The sequence below is a fragment of the Mus musculus genome, chromosome 4 (assembly GCF_000001635.26).
Source record: "Mus musculus strain C57BL/6J chromosome 4, GRCm38.p6 C57BL/6J".
In the NCBI taxonomy this organism is placed as follows: domain Eukaryota; kingdom Metazoa; phylum Chordata; class Mammalia; order Rodentia; family Muridae; genus Mus; species Mus musculus.
The window spans coordinates 34,615,711-34,634,408 of NC_000070.6; the positions used below are offsets into that span (position 1 = coordinate 34,615,711).

Consider the following 18,698-nt stretch of genomic DNA (forward strand, 5'->3'; position numbering starts at 1 on the left):
GTGCATATACTTCTTAGGTAGTTCTGTGGGAATTAAGCTCCAGCCTACAGAGATGACTTTAATGTGTTATCTGTGTGTCTGTGTTTGTATGTTCCTTCATGAGGACAGGCCACAGGTTGCCTGTGTTTCCTCCAGTCACTGTCCACCTTTCCCCCCTCTCCCCTAAGGCAGATTTTCTCCCCGAACCTGGAGTTTACCCGTTTAGCTAGGTTGGTTAGCCAGGGAGCTGCAGGTGTAATGGCAATTCTGCTGTTAGCTGAGTTCATTGCATGGTACAAGCAAAAAACAACTGACTGTCTGGGAAAGACAAAATGCAAGAGAGAAAGAAGACAGAGGCAGAGTGAAACTGTTTTTATTAAGGCAGGCCTATCCTCCGGAATGAGGGACGGGAAATCCAGAGTTGGGGAGCCTGTGGCTGGATGAGGGTGGGGAAGGGTGCCGGTGTCTCAGGTTTTCTCCATTGGCTGTGCACGCCCCATTGGCTCACCAAAGAGATGATCGCAGGCTTTTATGCACAGCTTGCTCAATTAAGGAAGCGGCCATGCTTTAAAGACCCTTCTCTATCTTTACTCGTCCTTTCTAGCTGTTAACCACGACTCTCTGCTGACCTTTATCCCAAGAAGGCAAGGTCTGTCCTTAGACCTTGCAGGTGTTAATGCTCTTAAGCTCTTGGCAGGCTCTGTAAGCCATTAGTTAAGTTAGCCTCTGCTTTCTTTGTTCTTGTGTTTATGTGACCAGCTTTTAGTTTTACCATGGCAGGAAATTAACACCTGTCATAACCACTGTCCACACGGATCTCCGGCTCTCCACTCAGAGGGAAGAAAGGATAGCAGATGCTGCGGCCAACTTTGACTGACTGGACCAGCAACATGGGTTCACGTTTCCCCAATCTCCATAGTTCCAGTATGGATGCAGTTTCGTGGAGCAGCAGAACAAAGAGTGATATTAGTAAAGCAAAGCATTTAAAAAATAGATTGATGGCACCATCAGCGAGGCTGGTTACAGCAAGATGAGGGTAACTCTTCTGTAGACCCCGGCTGCTCTCTGACAACACTCTGACCCCTCTGCTTGGTGGAAAACTAGGGTTTTTTTGTTAGTACATCCCCAAAAGGTTATCTGTTTGTCAGGATGTTAACTCTTGCTTGTAGTAGCATGATATTAGGTCCAAAGGTGGGAGACACTAATGAAATTAATTAGGTCCCAGATCTGCACTATCCATAACTCTCCACAGTCGTCGAAGTTTTAGTCAGTCAGCTACTACAGACACAGCTTATTTTCAGGAATTCTCACTCACATTACCAATACATTTAGCTGCAGTTTTTCTTGGTTACCTATGCCAGAACTCCTTGTCTGTGGGACAGCCTGGAGTGGTTTCCTTCCTAAAATAGGAACAACCCTTCTTTATTTACAGTTTAGCTCCTATAACTGGGCAACATTGTCTTACATTAGTTCCTCAAGGAAGCCAACTGGCCTGCTGGAACTGGCTCAGCCCTGTCCTCCTTTTTTATGTTAAAAATCATTCAGTGTATTTTTCTCGTATACCCTTCCCCCCTCCCCACCCTACCATTCTCCTTATCTGGTCCTCTCATACCCAGATTTAGGCTCTTTTATTTATCATCCCTACCTAATACCCCAGCTCTCTGCAGCACCAGCACTGTAAAGTCACAAACACGTGTCGCCACACTCAGCTCTTAAAGTGTGCTAGGGTTCTGAACCCAGTCCTCCTGGCATTCACTTGGTGAGCACTTTACCATAGCAAGCAGCAAGCAGAGTTCCAGCTCTGGTGGTTCAATCTCCTTCTCTCTCCTTCTCTCTCAGTGCATCCCCACAGTCCCAGGAGTCATCTCTCAAGTATACTGCTTGCACCAAAGTTCCAAGGCTGGGCTTCACAACTCTGCATTCCAGCTAGTTGTGGTTTTCTGTAGTCATCTCTGGCTGCTTAACAGAGTTCTCTCTCTTTCGTGTGTCACGTGTCCAAGGAATAACTAAATCCTATAATGTGTGTGTGTGTGTGTGTGTGTGTGTGTGTGTGTGTGTGCGTGTGTGTGCCTTTCACCAAAAATTACTGAAAACCTGGAAATGTCTGTACCACTAAATTCAACACAGTCATGAAAGAAGCTTCCTGAAAATATAAATGTACCCATTTCTGCTTACTTATTATTTATGTGCTAAGGACCAAGCCTTGCTCCTCATATGTACCAAACCAGGCCAAGTGGCTGGTGGTTTATCACTGAGTTATCCTATGGCCTTTGCTTTGGTTTTTCCTTAATTTTGATTTATTTCTTTGCTGCTTCTCTGATGAGTAAACCTTTAATAGAGTTTGGGCCTGGGGATTAGATATTTTTTCCTTAATATTTACTTGTTTCTATTAAATGCCATAATTTTTAAATCTGTTTTGTTTGTTTTTATAGCCACGATGCTTAGAATACTAACTGGTACAGACTAGCTATTCAATAAATATTCTTTTGATGAAAATCATCTTTTGATTCTCATTGATTCATATCTTCTTTTTTGAATATACGTGTTTAAATTTGACAAATATAAAATCCATTGAAGGACAAGCAGCCTCCTGCTTGCTGCTTTATAATCAAACCATTGCATCATATTCAAGCCCTGGCAGCCACAGATCTTACTTCAGTCAGAGAGTTTTGTGTTTCCTAGAATATCAGATATGTTGAATCATACTTAATACCTTCTTTTATATGGGTTTTACTTATGATGTATTTGAGGTTCCTTCTTATTAAGTGTGTTAATGGCATTTCTTTATTGCTAGTAATATTCCATTCGCTCTGGAATAGATGGATCAACCATTTTATCCTGTTTTATTCTTTTTTTCCTTTTAGCTTTCCAGAGTATTGGCTCTTCCACCAGAAAGCTTGATCAAGTCAATATCTGCTGTTCCAGTTTCAAAAAAAGAGTTAAGTATGCTTGTAGTGATCTCAAATTGTTGAATTTGTTGGCAATCCAATTTTATTCAACTCTTAAATTTACAGAGTCGTCCTTAAAGTTAGGATTCATTATATTCAACTTATTATAATTAGGGTCATAAAATTCCAGTTCTATTTTAAGTATTCCGTGGTACATGTAACTATCCTTTTGTTAATTGTTTTCATATTTGTTTATGCTAGCAGTAATTATGTCAGTCTGATCTGATTGGAACGTTAGAGACTGTGTAATCATCTGATGCTTGAGTTCTAGTGTACCATACTTACTCTGCCTCTTTGGTTGTGTTGTTTGCTTGACTTCATTTGAAGACTCCCAAGTGATAGAGAATTATTGTTTAGGGTTATATAAAATCCATATTGTTTTCTTAGGTACAGGGAAAAAATAATCTTTTTTTATATTAGTCTCATCATTTTATCATTTTGGCAAAATATTTTAGTGCTTGGATAAAATGTAGCCTACCCATGGATGTATTATCTTGGGCCACGGGATCAAAATGTTCAAAAAAAGAAATCACATCTGCATTAAATCTAAACAAGGTTATTTTTTTATATTATCTCTGAAACAATACACTGATAACAATATACTTATGATGCATTTGCATTGTAGCAGGAGTTACAGCAAGTTAGGGGTGGTTTACAGTAGGGGGTGCACGGAGGGTGACTAGACATATGCAAGAGTCCTTGAGCTCCTGCAGAGTAGTAAGAAACTTGACACATACTAGATTCTTAGCTCTAAGGTTTAAAGATGGAATATAAAATTCTCAGTATTAATGTATCCTTTGTTCCCTGAATTTTGTTAGAACTTTCAGGTGAGAGGGAGAGGTGAGTATTCCTCTTTTCATGATAAAGAAGAAATAAATAGAAAGAAAAGGCACAGACTAGAGACTACTGATAATCTTACTATTTTCAGTTTTGAAAATAGTGAAAATGGGGCTGGGTGTGGTGGGGGATGCCTTTAATCTCAGCACTTAGAAGTTAGAGGCAGACTGATCTCTATGAGTTCAAAGATCAGCCTGGCCTATATAATGAATTCCAGGACAGTCAGAGCTGTGTAAAGGCCTGTCTCAAAAAAGGAAAAAAAAAAAAAAAAAAAAGGAAGAAGAAGAAGAAATTAAGAGAAAGAAAAAAGAAAGAAGAAGGCCTGCTTTAAAGAAATCTGTATGTCAATTACTGAGCGCTACCACTGTGTGCATAGGGCTAGTCCTCAGCATTGGATTGTGTTGTAACTACTAGATTTCAAAGTATAGCTATTACATCTTTTAAAAGACTTGTTTTTCCCACTAATTTACTGTTTAAAACAAAAGTGTACCAGGCAGTCTAGTTAGAAAATTCAGGACACTTTCCCCTTGGTTTTGAAATGATCCACACAAGGTAGTTATTGACAACCATGCTGATTAACCCAATTGGAAGTTCTTTTTATTGATGGCCAGACCAAGAATGGCTTGTGACTCTGAAAAAAGCTCTTGAGCTTAAGGTCAGGGGGGTATCATTTTAAAAACAAAGCCATCATTGCTCAAGGAGAGAGAGAGAGAGAGGGAGGGGGAGAGAGAGAGAGAGAGAGAGAGAGAGAGAGAGAGAGAGTGTCTGTGAGTGTGTGTGTGTGTGTGTGTGTGTGTGTTTTACTAGCCACGTCTGACTTCTTTACAAGACCCAGCAGTATCTTCCTGGCAGGTACTACATAATTTGCTTGGACCATAGCCAATGCCATGGACAGTCTCAGAAACGGTAGCAAGATAAATGTGGCCGTAGAAGGCTGAGAAGTGATCAGGCAGACACAGAATACCATGGGGACCGGATGGCTTCACCTTAATCATTTCAATTGAAAATAAAACAGCACATGTCTGTTTATATTCACTTTTGTTGTTGTTTGAAACAGGGTTTCTCTATAGCCTTCATTGTCCTAGAACTCAGTCTGTAGATCAGGATGGTCTCAAACACAGAGATCCACCTGCCTCTGCCTTCATAGCATTGGGATTAAAGAAATGTGCCACCACTCCCAGCTCTGTTAATAATTTTTTAAAAGACTTTCTTTTTTTTTTTTTTTAGCAGCATATGATTCTTACTTTGAGTCTTTCTGGATGTTTGCGAGCCATGCTTGTAAGATTGAAGTCCTAGTTAATCATTTATAAAGAACGCTAGGACTATATCAAGAAAGTATAATTCAGTCCTTGATCTACTCAATTCCCTATCATCTCAATAACAATAGAGCTCATTACTTTTACTTTTTCTTTATTTTCTCTGACTTTTAAAAATCTCTTTTTGTTGCTTCTGTGCCACTTTATGCTTTATTCCTGTTTTGCTAAGTGCATTTCTTTAGTTGCCCATAGATTGGTTCAAATACTTGACTAAATTATCAAAGACTTAGATGAATTGCTACAATTAAATTTTGTTTTCCAAAAATGGAGTGGGTCATCATATACCCAGCAAAGAATAATCTTAGAAAACACAAGAGCACACTTGCCAACCATTTTAGTATAGAAAGGACAAAGAGAAAACTTCCCCCAAGGTGCAAGTGTTGGTCATGTTTGATATTCTGTTTAGCATCAGATCAATGACTAACATAATTTATAACCGAGATGTTGTTTCTCAATAACCTTATAAAGTACATACCATTGTTATCATCATTTTACTGAGGTACCAAGATATTGAGCAATGTCCAGTATTGCAGACATAAATTGGTAGGTAAACTTGAATTTGTGGTTACAGCTCAAACATCAGTTTGGATTGGTAAACAGATGTTGTACTAAGTTGCTAGGTGATGAATTAAAACCCAGAAAATGGCCAGGCACGGCAGTGCACACCTTTAATCCCAGCACTCCAGAGACAGAGAGAGGTAGATCTCTGAGTTCAAGGTCAGCCTGGTCTACAGAATGAGTACTAGAGTAGCCAAGGCTATATAAAAAAAAAACTCTTTCTCAAAACCAAAAAGAAAAAAATTAGACCCAGGAAATTTCATTGGGTTTTTAATTAATTTTTTATACAATGCAATTTTTATTTTTTGGATTATAATTTGATTATATTTCTCTTCAAGTCCTCCCTTACTTCCCTCCTTGCTCTCCTTCTGTCTCATGCCCCTTTTGTTAGTTATTGCATAGCATGTAAATAAGGATAGGTACATACATACCTATTCCTAAATATAACCTGCTCGGCTGCATGGTGCTAGTAAGTGTATATGTATACATAAATATTTTTAAATAAAATGTGTTCTGTGGCATTGTACTCTTCCCTAGGGAAGGCTACCTTTCCCGTTCCCAGCTCTTCTTACTTGGCTACAGCCCTTTGTATAGAGTTAAGACCTCATGGGCTTTTCTCCGTTCAGTTTGTCATATCTGTTGCTGTCATCCTTATTTGGCTCATGTTTGGTCAGTCATGTCAGTGAGGCTTTATGTGTGTAGCTTCTGACATTACTAGGAGACAATCTCACAGCGAACTCTCTGACCCTCTGGCTCATACTCTCTTTTTGCCCCTTCTGCAATGTTCCAACCCTGCGCCTTTCATGCAGAAGTGTTTTGTAGATGTATTGGGTGGAACTGCATGTAATACATTTGATCACGTTTTTTCTTCTATCCAATTCCCCAGATCCTTTCCCATGTCCCATGGTGAGCAGGGGCTCCCCCAACTTTATGTTCTGTCCCTGTCTCTCTAAAAAACAAAAACAAAACAAACAAAAACCAACAAGACAAAAAATACCAAAAGGAAACAAGAATCACAGAAGAAAACCTCGGGGTCTGTTTTGTGTTGGCATGGGCCTACCCTGTATTGGGGCTGCTGTACCCAGTGACACTCCATTGGGGTTTCCCTCTGCAGAAGGTTTCAGTTGATATAGCTTATTAGTATTTGTGCCCACCTCCCAAGAAACTTCATAACGGTCATTTGAGCTTAAGTTCTGTAATGTGATGTCGACAAGAAGCCGTATAGGACTTTTAGGTGTTCCTCTGTGTCAGCCCGTGTGCCCTCCTTGTATATTCTTTTATGAGAGTGACACATGGGCTAGACAAGCAATGGCATAACTTGCTTAGCTCTCTTCACTAGCTCTCTGTTGAATACCAGAAGATGCCAGTATATGTGGTTGTGCAGTTATTAAATAATCTGAATTGTCACACCCACAGAAAACTCTGTAGAGATATGATGAGCCATTCCCAGGTACCTGTTTAAACTGAGAAGTCTTTCTTTTTTTTTTTTTCCAGATTTAAGTCTTTTCCTTGTGGTAAGGTTAACCTGATTTTTGTTTTGTTTTTCTCAGTGAAACTACAAATTCTGTTTCAAAGACTGGGTACATTTCCAGGCACACGCCTTTAATCCCAGCACTCTGGAGGCAGAGGCAGGTGAATCTCTAGTCTGTGTGAGTTCCAGGACAGCCAAAGCTTACAGAGAAACCCTGACTTGAAAAGCCAAACCAAACCAAACAAACAAACGAACAAATAAACAAAAAGACACAAACAGACAACCCCATTTTGCTCTTGTTATTTGGAAGGTTATATACAAACATTTCAAATGGAGAAACAGCTTCATAGTAGATGTCGAAAGACTTGGGCTTTTATGAATCTGCTTACTAGTTGCACTTCACTTGCCAGATATCTTTGTCTGTTTCAAAGATAAACTTAGGTAAGAATTTTATAAAATAACCAAAGACTTAAAAGTTATAAGTAAATAAAAAGTTTTGTATTTCTTGACTTTTCATTTCAAAGGTATTCATAAAGAACACACAGGCAATGTTTCTATAACAATTCTTTCCCATTTCATGTTAATCTTTAGAGAGGTGGCAGATTTTCAGCTTTCGGTGGATTCCTTACTAGAAGACAACAATCACAAGTCACAGGTAGACACTCAAGACCAAGCCAGGAGATTGGCAGAGAAGGTATTGTATCTCTAAATTATAATAAGCTTAGCATTTAAAGAAGAGCCGAGCTCTACAGGCAGCCTCAGCTATAATGAACTAAATACAATTTCTTTGTTAAGACATCTTGAAAAATACTATAGTTCATTGTATCCTGTGAGGCTTAATGGTTTTCAAAGTAGTTGTAAAGAATTCCTTTGGTTGTAGTCTACTTTCTGTTGCTGTGGTAAATATGACCAAAAATGACTTAGAGAGGAAGAGGTTTATTTGCCTAGGTAACGGCACATCACTGAGGGAAAACAAGACAGGAGCTTAAGCAGTAACTGAAGCAGATATCCTGAAGGAATGCTTGCTGTTTGCCTCTCGGGCCCCTGCTTAGCTTGCCTGTTTATACAACTCAGGCCCATTTACCTAGGGATGCCAACTGCAGTGGGCTGGACCCTCCTACATCAGTCAAAGTGTTTCACACACATGGTCGTGGGACAGTATGAACAGTCAGGTTCCTTTCCTAAGTGACTAGGTTTTAGTTGGTTTTGTTTTTTATTAGCCACAGGACTGAAATGTTAATTATATTTTATAGATTGAAATTGTATAATTTTTCTTTGCTTGGTTGGTTTGGTTTTAGTTTTCCAAGGAAAGATTTCTCTGTGTAGCCCTGACTATCGCTCTGCAGACCAGGTTGGCCTTGCACTCAGAGATCCACCTGCCTTTGCCTCCCAAGTGCTGGGATTAAAGGCGTGCTTGACCATCACCCGGCAAAACTGTATAAGCTTTTAAAGACAGATTTGCTTGCTCCCCTTGAGTTCCAGCTTGAGTTCCAGCCAGTTGTGAGTGCTAGCAATAGCGCCCAGGTCCTCTGAAAGACCAGCCACTGAATGCTTCTAAGATCCAAGCCATCTCCCCAGGCCCCTGGATAAAGGCTTGAATCTAGGAAAACAAGCATGATATATTAGAACAGTGGGTTGCAATTTTTTAAAGTAAGTTTTTGAGAAGAGCATTAAAAATATGAGGAGAAATAATGTATATGGAAAGATCACAGAGAAGTTGTAGCTAGATGATTTTGTACACATTCTGTATTTTTAAGTTCTTTCTCATAGGTTGAGTCCATTGAGTGAATGACCAAATCTAAACTGTTTGCTTCAGACCCTGACATGAAGCATGTTGGAAAACTTTTTGTTTGTGTTTAATTTTATATTAATAAGGTTATATGTTGCTCAAAGAACTCTAAAAGATTGAAACAGTAAAAATCACTATTGGGAAAATATGTGTATTAAAAATTACTGCTAAAGGAGCTTTGGTAACAGTAATACTAATTTCAGTATAAAATCACTTGTTTGGGGTTTTTTTGGTTTTGTTTTGTTTTGTTTTTAAGTCAGGATGTATACCAGGAGTAAAATTAATTATAACACTTAACCACTCCATGTCTTTTAAGTTCTCAGAAATAGAGATTGGTGCTCTTTAGTGACAGCAGGCATTGTGAGTTACATAGACTACCAAAGGGTTTGAATGAACACACGCAGGGCAGACAGTCTCTTTAAGGCTTCAGTCTGTGTGTTGGTGCAAGTGCTGTAGCAGTGGGTCCTGACACGATGTCCTACTTGTGGCTTTCATAAAGGTGAAAAAGATAAAGTGTTCACTGTATGACAGATGGGGAAATTTAAAGAGAAGGAACAGGAAAGGGGGGAGAGAGACTGAACAGCATTTTTGTGAGGAAAAAAGAAAAGAAAACATGTTTGTGTAAGAATGGCGGGACAGAAAACACTGTCTAAGCCCCTGGCCCCACCGTAATGCCTGAGAACTAATTCACCTGCTGCTGTCTTGTGAGCCAGTTTCATGCTGCTAGAACCACGTGTCTCATCAGGTCGGTTCTAGAATGTAACCTGCTTTACACGATTCATTATTTTTCAGCTTAAGTGTGATACAGTGGTGACAGCCATCAGTGCTGGCCCAAGGACTCTAAATTTCAAAATAAACAGAGAATTATTAACAAAGGTAAGCATGGATTATAGTCTAGTCTTTGTGCTTTCTCGCTGTGTTAGCCACACTGATCTTCCAGCTCTGGAACTTGTTTAGTCTGGACTACAGCCTTAAGTTAATATGCTTCAAGTTTTATATTATTTTCTTGGTGGTTTTCCTTTTCTCTCTCTTTTTTTAACTGCCACTGTTCAGCTCCACAGCCTCTGATATGCTTAAGCAAGCGCTGTAGCACTGGGCTACTTGGCTAGCCCTGACAGTCAGTCACCTGCTGACCTTAGGGCGGTTGCAGCTCTGCTAGGCTCTTCCTTACAGCAGTGGCCTCTGCTATTTTAGGCTTACTTGACCAATGCCACGTGTGCTTTCAACTCTAACTCACTTCAGGGTTTATAGCGTCTGTCTTTCCCACCATTCTGTCTCCATGTTTTCACATAATGGCTAATGCATCATAGATACCAGATGAATAACTGTTTGATGAATGAATGAATGTGCTCTATGTTAAGAGAAATACGTTGGTTTCTACTCTCTAGTAATCTATAATTTATTGGAAGCATAGGCATCAGCTGGAGAAATCGTGATGTAGCTTTTTCTCTTACTAAAACAGTGAGTATTAAAGTAAAGACCTTAAGTCAAGCTCATTTTGTTCACTGTTTTAACATTATAATGCATACTTTGGCCTATTTTTGGCATACTCTTGGCCATGTTTTTAAAGAAATATAGCTCACTGTTAGCTTGTTGAGGCATAGTAAATATGGTAGTCTTGAATTGCAAAATGATTATAAAGCCAAAAGCTCTCTGTCCCTGTTCTAAGTTACAATTGGAGAAAGATGTAATAGGCTTAGCAAAAGCAGCCGGGGGTCTGCCGGACTGTGCTCGACTGACCACAGAGCAGCTTCCCAGAAGTCCCCACACCAACATCTCTTATCTGACCTACGAGCTGTCTTAAGCAGCTACCGAAGCAAGCACAACCTTTATAAGAATTCCAGGTTTGCCAGGAACGTCTTATGACTAAGGTCAGGCAAAGGCTCTGAAATGCCCAAGGAAGAACTTCCCATAAATCTGACATAACAATTACTGCTTATTTACAAGAGATGACGTTCAAGGCTGAGTGGTCATCCCTCCAGAGTAAAGGCCAGCTGGCTCTTGTGAAATTCTGCTACGTCTCTGACTGTGGACTCTCTCAAGGGTTTTCTTTTTAGATTTATGTATATGAGTACACTGTCACTGTCTTCAGACACACTTGAAGAAGGCATTGGATCCCATTACAGATGGTTGTGAGCCACCATGCGGTTGCTGGGAATTGAGCTCAGGGCCTCTGGAAGAGCAGTCGGTGCTCCTGAGCCATCTCTGCAGCCCTCAAGGATTACTTTTAATCTCACACCTTTGCTCCTCAGTCCTTAATGCTTCTGAATAGAGTTGGTGCTTTTCAGATCGTTGGGATTCTATTTTTTCAGGCATCTTTTTTTTTTTCATGTTCCAGCCTTTTTTTTTAATTAGATATTTTCTTATTTACATTTTAAATGTTATCCCCTTTCCTAGTTTCCCCTCCAAAAATCCCCTCCCCATTCGTCCTGCTCCCCAACCCACCCACTCCTGCTTCCTGGGCCTGGCATTCTCCTATACTGGAGCATCGAGCCTTCACAGGACCAAGGACCTCTCCTCCCATTGATGACCGACTAGGCCATCCTCTGCTACATATGCAGCTAGAGCCATGAGTCCTACTATGTGTTTTCTTTGATTGGAGGTTTAGCCTCAGGAAGCTCTGTGGGTACTGGTTAGTTCATATTGTTGTTCCTCCTAGGGGGATGCAAACCCCTTCAGCTCCTTGGGTCCTTTCTCTAGCTCCTCTATTGGAGGCCCTGTGCTCTATCCAGTGGATGGCTGTGAGCATCCACTTCTATACTAGTCAGGCACTGGCAGAGCCTCTCAGGAGACAGCTATATCAGGCTTCTGTCCGCAGGCTCTTGCTGGCATATGCAATAGTGTCTGGGTTTGGTGGTTGTATATGGGATGGATCCCCAGGTGGGGCAGTCTCTGGATGGTCTCCTTCCTTCAGTCTGCTCTGACCTTTCTCTCTGTAACTCCAGACTTTCAGTCATCGTTCATTCTGAAGTAAGTCAAAATCCAAAATGTCACAGATGAGACATTTGTGTTAAGCCGTACCTACAGCCTGCTAGTGTACTTGTCTCCCAGGGTCTACTACACTTCCCTGCAGGGCCCCAACATACAGCCAAAGCCAGCCTCAAGTACAGAATTCTTTTGAAATCATCCCACGGCAATTCACTGACTTTATCATTCATCACTTTTAAATGATGCTTTTGTAGTTATTTTCTGATTTATGGAAGTGGAAATGAATCTTGCCAAATATGCTTTTCTATACTTTTAGCCCTTGATAGCAATATTGTCCTTCTTTTGTTTTTCCTTAGTTTGGAGGGGGAGGGTAGAATTTTACCTTTAAAGGTACTTTAGCTAAAAGAGATAAGGTGTATACTTCCAGGAAAAATGCATGTTTGTGTAATAATTTAAAATTTCAATGGCCATGGACTTTTACTTTATTTCAGTTAAAAAACTGTAGGATTTTATCAGTTGTATTAGCTACTACAAATATTTCCATGGCTGGGTGAGGTAGAAAATCCATGATGGTGTAAAGAGCTCTTATTTGGGTTCCACACTTAACGCTTGCCAATAACTTGAAGTCCTTTGTGGGAGAATCTGTAACATCTACTGGTGCATAATTCAGTTACTAGGGAGAAAAGAAAAAGATGATTTAAATCAAGCTATATATATGATTTATTTATTTTATGTATGAATACACTGTAGCTGTCTTCAGATGCACCAGAAGAGGGCATTGGATCCCATTACAAATGGTTATGAGTCACCATGTAGTTGCTGGGAATTGAACTCAGGACCTCTGGAAGAGCAGTCAGTGCTCTTAACCACTGAGCCATCTCTCCAGCCCTCTATTTGCATTTTTAAAAATGCAGATAAAACCTTATTTTCTTAGATATATCTAAAAAATCCATGGTGAATAAAATCACATTTTTTTTTTAGTTTACAAATCCAATTTTGCATGCTCTACTAACAGGAGAAGAAACTGCTTTGTGACGTCAGTAAATAAGTTTTGCCTATAGGTAGTGAATACATCAAGCTGTATTTGTTTTATAAACTCATAGAAATAGTGATTTTACTACTAACGAACTGACCAGGCAAGTTGGTAGTGGCAAATTCCTTAGAGTCCTGTTGACAGGCAAAAGAGAACAGTCAACCCATAGAGTTAGAAAGGAGAAAAGACATAAGTCTTGCATAGGAAGGACAATAGCAAACAGAGTAGCAGCCAGTAGGTATATCCCTCGAGTTCCTTGAGCTCCAATAACAGAAAGCTCAAAGACTTCATTTCTGATTAAAACCTTTTATGCATGAGTATTTACATGAGTACAGCTTACACTCAAACATGCATATTGGTAAATATATTAGATTCTAGTGCTCTTATCTTTTAGAACACAATGGAACAATAACACCTCCTAGACAGTTTGAAGTTAAAAAAAAAAAAAAGTTCATTTGTAACTGATAGCTTCTAGAAAAGAGAAAGTTAGTTTTCTTCAAAGGTGTGGCCCCTGGTAGGTTGAACATGCTCTGCTGGATGCCCACACACCAGAGAATGTACAGGTAGCATTACTTAGACTCATGGGTTAAAAAACAAGACAGTGAATCGGGGCCTTACTGTGCAGTGTAGCCTAGCCAATAACTCAGGTTCACCTGTCCTGGCCTTCCTTCTGAGTTGCTGGGTTTACAAGCATGCACCACCTGCCTTACCTCATTTCTTGACTATTTTAACTAATTCTTGATAATAAAATTCTTGCCCCAGATGAAGTTGGCAATACAAATCCAACAAGAGTAAAAATAATACTTTATAACAGTAGTTTCAAATAAAAAATTGGGGGGCTGGAGAGATGGCACCAAGGTTAAGAGTACTTGCTCTCGGAGGATCCAGATCCAATTCCTAGCACCATCTGTGGCACAAGCTCCCAGGGACCCTGCCTACTCTTTTGGCCTCTGCAGGCAACAGGCACCGTGTGGTTCTCTAGTATACATGTAAACACTCATACAAATAAAAAAATTAAAATTACACATAACTAAGAGAATCTTTTAAAAACAAATAGAAACCTGTATGAAACCATGCATTGTAACCTGTACAGAAATGAACTCTGAACTATGCTGTAGTTTTGTGTTACTAAATAAACGTTAGCTTAGAATATGTTATAGAAGTTTCTGTCAGGTTTCATCTTCCATCTGTAGAGCCAGCAGGCATTTTAGTACATATTCTTATGTAATTACATATTCGCTAGCTCTACTTGGTGTCTTGAGTTAGCACAGAAGCAACAATAGCAGGCACGTAGTAACTTAACACATTCACTTGACTGGGAGAAGTTTTGCTATTTGACTTCTAATCGCCTATGTCCCAGGCTGGCTTTGAACTAGAGGTGATGCCAGTGATGACCTTGGATTTCTGGAGTGCTGGAGTTGGAACACAGAGATCTGTACATTCAAGGAAAGCACTCTTATCACCTGAGCTATTATGACCTTAGGGAAATTAACCTCTGCTCTTCTTTCTAGTTAATATAAAAACCCTCCTCACTGTCTTTATAACAGTCTTCACTCAGTAACTGATTTGACCCTGCTTTTGGCTCAGGTATTACTCTTCCCATGGAACTTTTGGCAGTTAGCCTAACCTCACAAAGTTTCAAGTTCCGGGTCTTTAAGTGCCATCAATGGTTACTGTACTGTTGAGTGGGTTAAATTTTTAGTCCTGGAGTAGCCCATCACACTCACTATCTCACATTGTAAGTGCTCTGAGAGGACTTAGTGATACTGATACTAGAGCTGCTGCTGACAGCTCTATACAGTTCTAAGAAGGAACTAGTTAACATTTGGTTTTCAGTAATACACTGGTTGGGAATATTTATTTATTTATTTATTATCTGTAAGTCCCACTCCTGTTTTTTCAGGCAGTATTGCAACAAGTTACTGAAGATGGCTGTAAATATGGGTTAAAAAGTGAACTTTTCTCAGATCTTCCCAAGAAGAGGATTGTGGTTGAATTCAGGTGAGTGACTGTTGCTCTTTTGTGCCGATTGGCCCAGCTGACAGGACGGAGACTGTGGTGATAGAGTTTTCACTGAATTAGGCATGGAAAGTTGAAAATGAGCGACATTATGTTATCTTGTTAGGATCTTTGTGGATCGGTCACCAAACCATGAATAAAAATGACAAAAATCAATAGTTTATGAATCCAGTATGGGTTTGCCTTTTCCTTTCTTTGCACAGGATCTCCAGTGTCCCAGGCTGGCCTTGAACTGAGCTTGTACCTCCTGAGTGCTGGGTCTGTAGGCGTGCGCCACCACACCACGTTTATGCAGAGTGGGTTGCAACTCAAAGACTTGTTCCTGCAAGAGAGTTGCATGCTACAGCTGGAGTGGGAGTCAGTTCTCCCCTCTGCTTTTATTTGGGTGCTGAGAATTGACCACGGATTGCCAGGCTTGCTTCGCAAACCACTTTACTGTCTTGCCAGCCCAATTACTATGGTTTGTTTGTTTTTGTTTTGTTTTGTTTTTTTAAGAACTCATCTTTCACTTTAGTTAATTTATAAAGCAGTTCACTACTGTATTAAGAGTTTTAACATGAGGCAGGCAAATTTCTGAGTTCAAAGCCAGCCTGGTCTGCAGAGTGAGTTCCACGACAGCCAGGGCTACACAGAGAAACCCTGTTTCTAAAAACCAAAAACCAAAACCAAAACAAAACAACAACAACAAAAAAAGAGTTTAACATAGTTTGGATAACTCAAGAACAAAGCCTTGCAATTATAATTAGATTTTTTTTAATTAACAGAAAAATAACTTTAAGGATTTTTTGGTTTTAATTTTTAGTTTCTATTGTATATGTGAGGTAGGTCAGGTTCATAAATATGGTGTTGTGCACGTGGCGGTCACAGGACACCCATGGGTGTATGCCTAGCCTACCTTGTCTGAGAACAGGGTTTCCTGTTTGCCTCTGTGCTTCACTAGTTGGCCTGTGTGCTTTCAGGGATTCTCCCTTATCTACCTCCTGTCTGCCATTGGAGCACTGGGATTACACCTGATAGCACACCCAGTTTTTACCCGTGCTCTGAGAATACAAATACAGATTGCTGTCATTCTGTGCCAAAGATACACTGTCCAAGTAGCCCCTGAGGGTTTTGTAGGGGTTTTTTTGTTTTGTTTTGTTTTGCCTTTCTTTTGTTTTTCGAGACAGGGTTTCTCTTTGTAGCTCAAGCTGTCCTAGAAATCACTCTGTAGACCAGGCTGGTCTTGAATTTAGAAATCTGCCTGTCTCTGCCTCCTGAGTGCTGGAATTAAAGGTGTGTACCACCATGCCCCCAAGTTTTTAATTTGTTTCTACATATCTTCAGATAAATTTCTAATACATTATAAATAAAACCATCGAATCCTTAAGCTGTCATGAAATAATCAAAACTTTAAAGGAAACATTAATAACTAACATCGTCACAGTATAGCTGACTAGTTGGCAGTTAAAGTATTTATCTTCCAAAAGAAGAATCTTAATGAACTACGTCCCCATTTAGAAAGATAAGGCTCCCTAGAGTCCCTTTTCTTCTTCTGCATTACTTCTGGGGACAGTATGAGTGCACATGCATGCACATACACATGTCCTATGAAGGCCAGATGTCAGCCTTGGGTGTTTCCTCGGGTGGGGTGATCCTCCAGTGCATCCACCTTGGTTTTGAGACGGGTTCCCTCCCTTGGCCTAGAACTCACCCAGTAGGCCACCGTGGCTGTCAGTTAGCTGTCAGGAGGACACTGTTCTCTTCCTCCTCAGCACTGGTGTTATAGCAGCACACCATCAGCCTGGCCTCTGTGCACGGGTTCTGAAGATTGGATCCAGGCAGGGCCACATGCTGCTCAGTCAAGCAGCTTTCCTGACTGAGCTGTCTCCCCTCTGACATTTTAAAAAGCTGTGGGAAATGTCTTGTGTTTACTACCTCACTTTTGTTCCTCAGGTACTTTTTAAAAACTTAGGTATGATTTCAAATTGGACAGTCAGAGAAAGGGTTTTCCAAGTTGCACATGTACTCGGCACTTAGAGTCTAAGGGCAGACACTGGAAGACATAAAACCGTTTATAACTGAGGATGACTGCTGAGATGATTGCCCTGCCCATAGCGCAGGCGCGGATCTTGGTGCAGTCTGTGCAATGTAATCATAGCATTTAAAACTGAGTTTAGAGATTTGTGTGTGTGACAAAGAGAAAGAGGACTTTAAACAACCCTTCATACTGGAGGACAAGACACTAAGGAGCAGCCCTCGTCCTGGTGGGCGGGCTGTGTGCTACAGAGCTCACATGTGTGTTCAGGACCAAGGCTGTGGTGAAGTTTTGCAGGGCAGCACAGGCAAGCCTTGCTGGAAACACTGCAGAGCCATGATGTGTTTGATCCTGAACGGGCCTTCTGAAACTTCTACTCCAACCTCTCTTCCCAAGAAATTTAAATTTTTTAATTTACATTTATTTGTTTGTATATGTGTGAGAGAGCATTTGTGTGCTGTGCATGCAGAGAGGTCAGAGGGCAAATGTGGGAATCACTTCTCCTCTGAACATGTGGGAACTCAGGTGGTCAGGCTTGTCAGCAGGAATCTTTACTGAGCCATCTTACTGGCCCTGCCTAAGAATTTTTATAAAACTTTGAGTGCATAGGTAAATAAAATATAAAACAGGAATATAAATTAATGTTTAGTGATATTATAATTTATTTTAAAACAGTAATTTACATAAAACTTAATACTATGTGCTAATTTGCATACTAATGTGACAAATACATTTATTTTTATACAAAGAATTAAACCTTAGCTTAATGTTTAGTACTATAGAACATAGTCTCTCCAGCACTTTTATCTCCTTAATCTTAAAATAATTGGTTTCATAAGTGTGCCATTTCTGAATATCAAGACTACATTATGGATCACACAGTCAATAATTGTTGGTTAGAAATAAGGTGATTCTTTTCAAATTCTAATTCACCCTCACTGTTACTGAATTGTCAGAAGCCCTGCTCCCTATTTATGGCATTATCTATGCATTATCTAGTTCATTCTCAAAGTTTTTGTTATTGAAATAAGAAAATATTCTTGCAATTTTTGCAGTTCACCTAATATTGCCAAAAAATTTCATGTTGGACATTTGCGCTCCACCATCATAGGTAAGTGTTCCCTCAACAGGAAATACTAAACAAGCCTTTGGTGACGTGGAGAAGAATGCGGTGTAATGGTCAGAGTTTAAATCAGAAGGAAGGAAAGGAAGGCTCCCAAATGTAAATGTATATGAGCGTAATCCTAAGCAAATGTTGCACTGAATTGGAAAATGGGTTTACAGATTAAAAACCACAATTGACTTCAACAGGAAAAGACATAGAAATCAGTTTTCAATAGTATATGTGTTGTGATTTTTGACTGTTATCCTTATGGAAAACTAAAAGAGGTAAAAAATAAAAAATTGTCACAAATTATTTCTGTGGGATTGGCAGAAATATTTCAAAATTTTTTGTTCACATATGTTTTGTTTTAAATAAATTCACTCTCAGCACTTAGTAATTTTAAAGACTAAAAATTTCTATAAGAAATTTTAGGAATACTAAAACTACTTCATAATTGTAAAGCTTCAGTGTATAATATGCTTTTTTAAGTGTGTGTTGTGTGTGCGTGTGTTGTGTGTGTGTTTGTGACAGAGAGAGAGAGGGAGAGAGAGAAAGAGACCATGAACTGCCCACAGAATCCAGAAGTGGATTGAACCGGAACCGCCTGGAGTTTGAGTTACAGGTGGCTACGAGCCACCCAGCGCGTGTGGGAACGGAATTCTCATGCTCTCAAGAGCACCAAGCATAGCAAACACAACCAC

General features: G+C 39.9%; 1 protein-coding gene across 8 annotated transcripts in view; it reads left to right on the top strand.

Annotated features, from left to right (window-relative positions):
- Rars2 (arginyl-tRNA synthetase 2, mitochondrial) overlaps nt 1-18,698 on the top strand; it is a 45,211-nt gene that overhangs the window by 754 nt on the left and 25,759 nt on the right. For 5 of the 8 annotated variants that reach the window (NR_151507.1, NM_181406.4, XM_030253074.1 and 2 more), the window contains exons 2-6: nt 2,844-2,917; nt 7,701-7,803; nt 9,691-9,774; nt 14,763-14,860; nt 17,948-18,003. Coding sequence is in view for 2 of the 8 variants with exons in the window: in NM_181406.4 (NP_852071.2) it covers nt 2,844-2,917; nt 7,701-7,803; nt 9,691-9,774; nt 14,763-14,860; nt 17,948-18,003 (415 nt within the window). In the remaining 6 variants the exon portion in view is untranslated. Of the gene's footprint in view, nt 1-814; nt 1,016-2,843; nt 2,918-7,700; nt 7,804-9,690; nt 9,775-14,762; nt 14,861-17,947; nt 18,004-18,698 lie in introns of all 8 variants that reach the window. The other 3 variants (XM_030253076.1, XM_030253075.1, XM_030253073.1) reach the window with 2 other exon arrangements.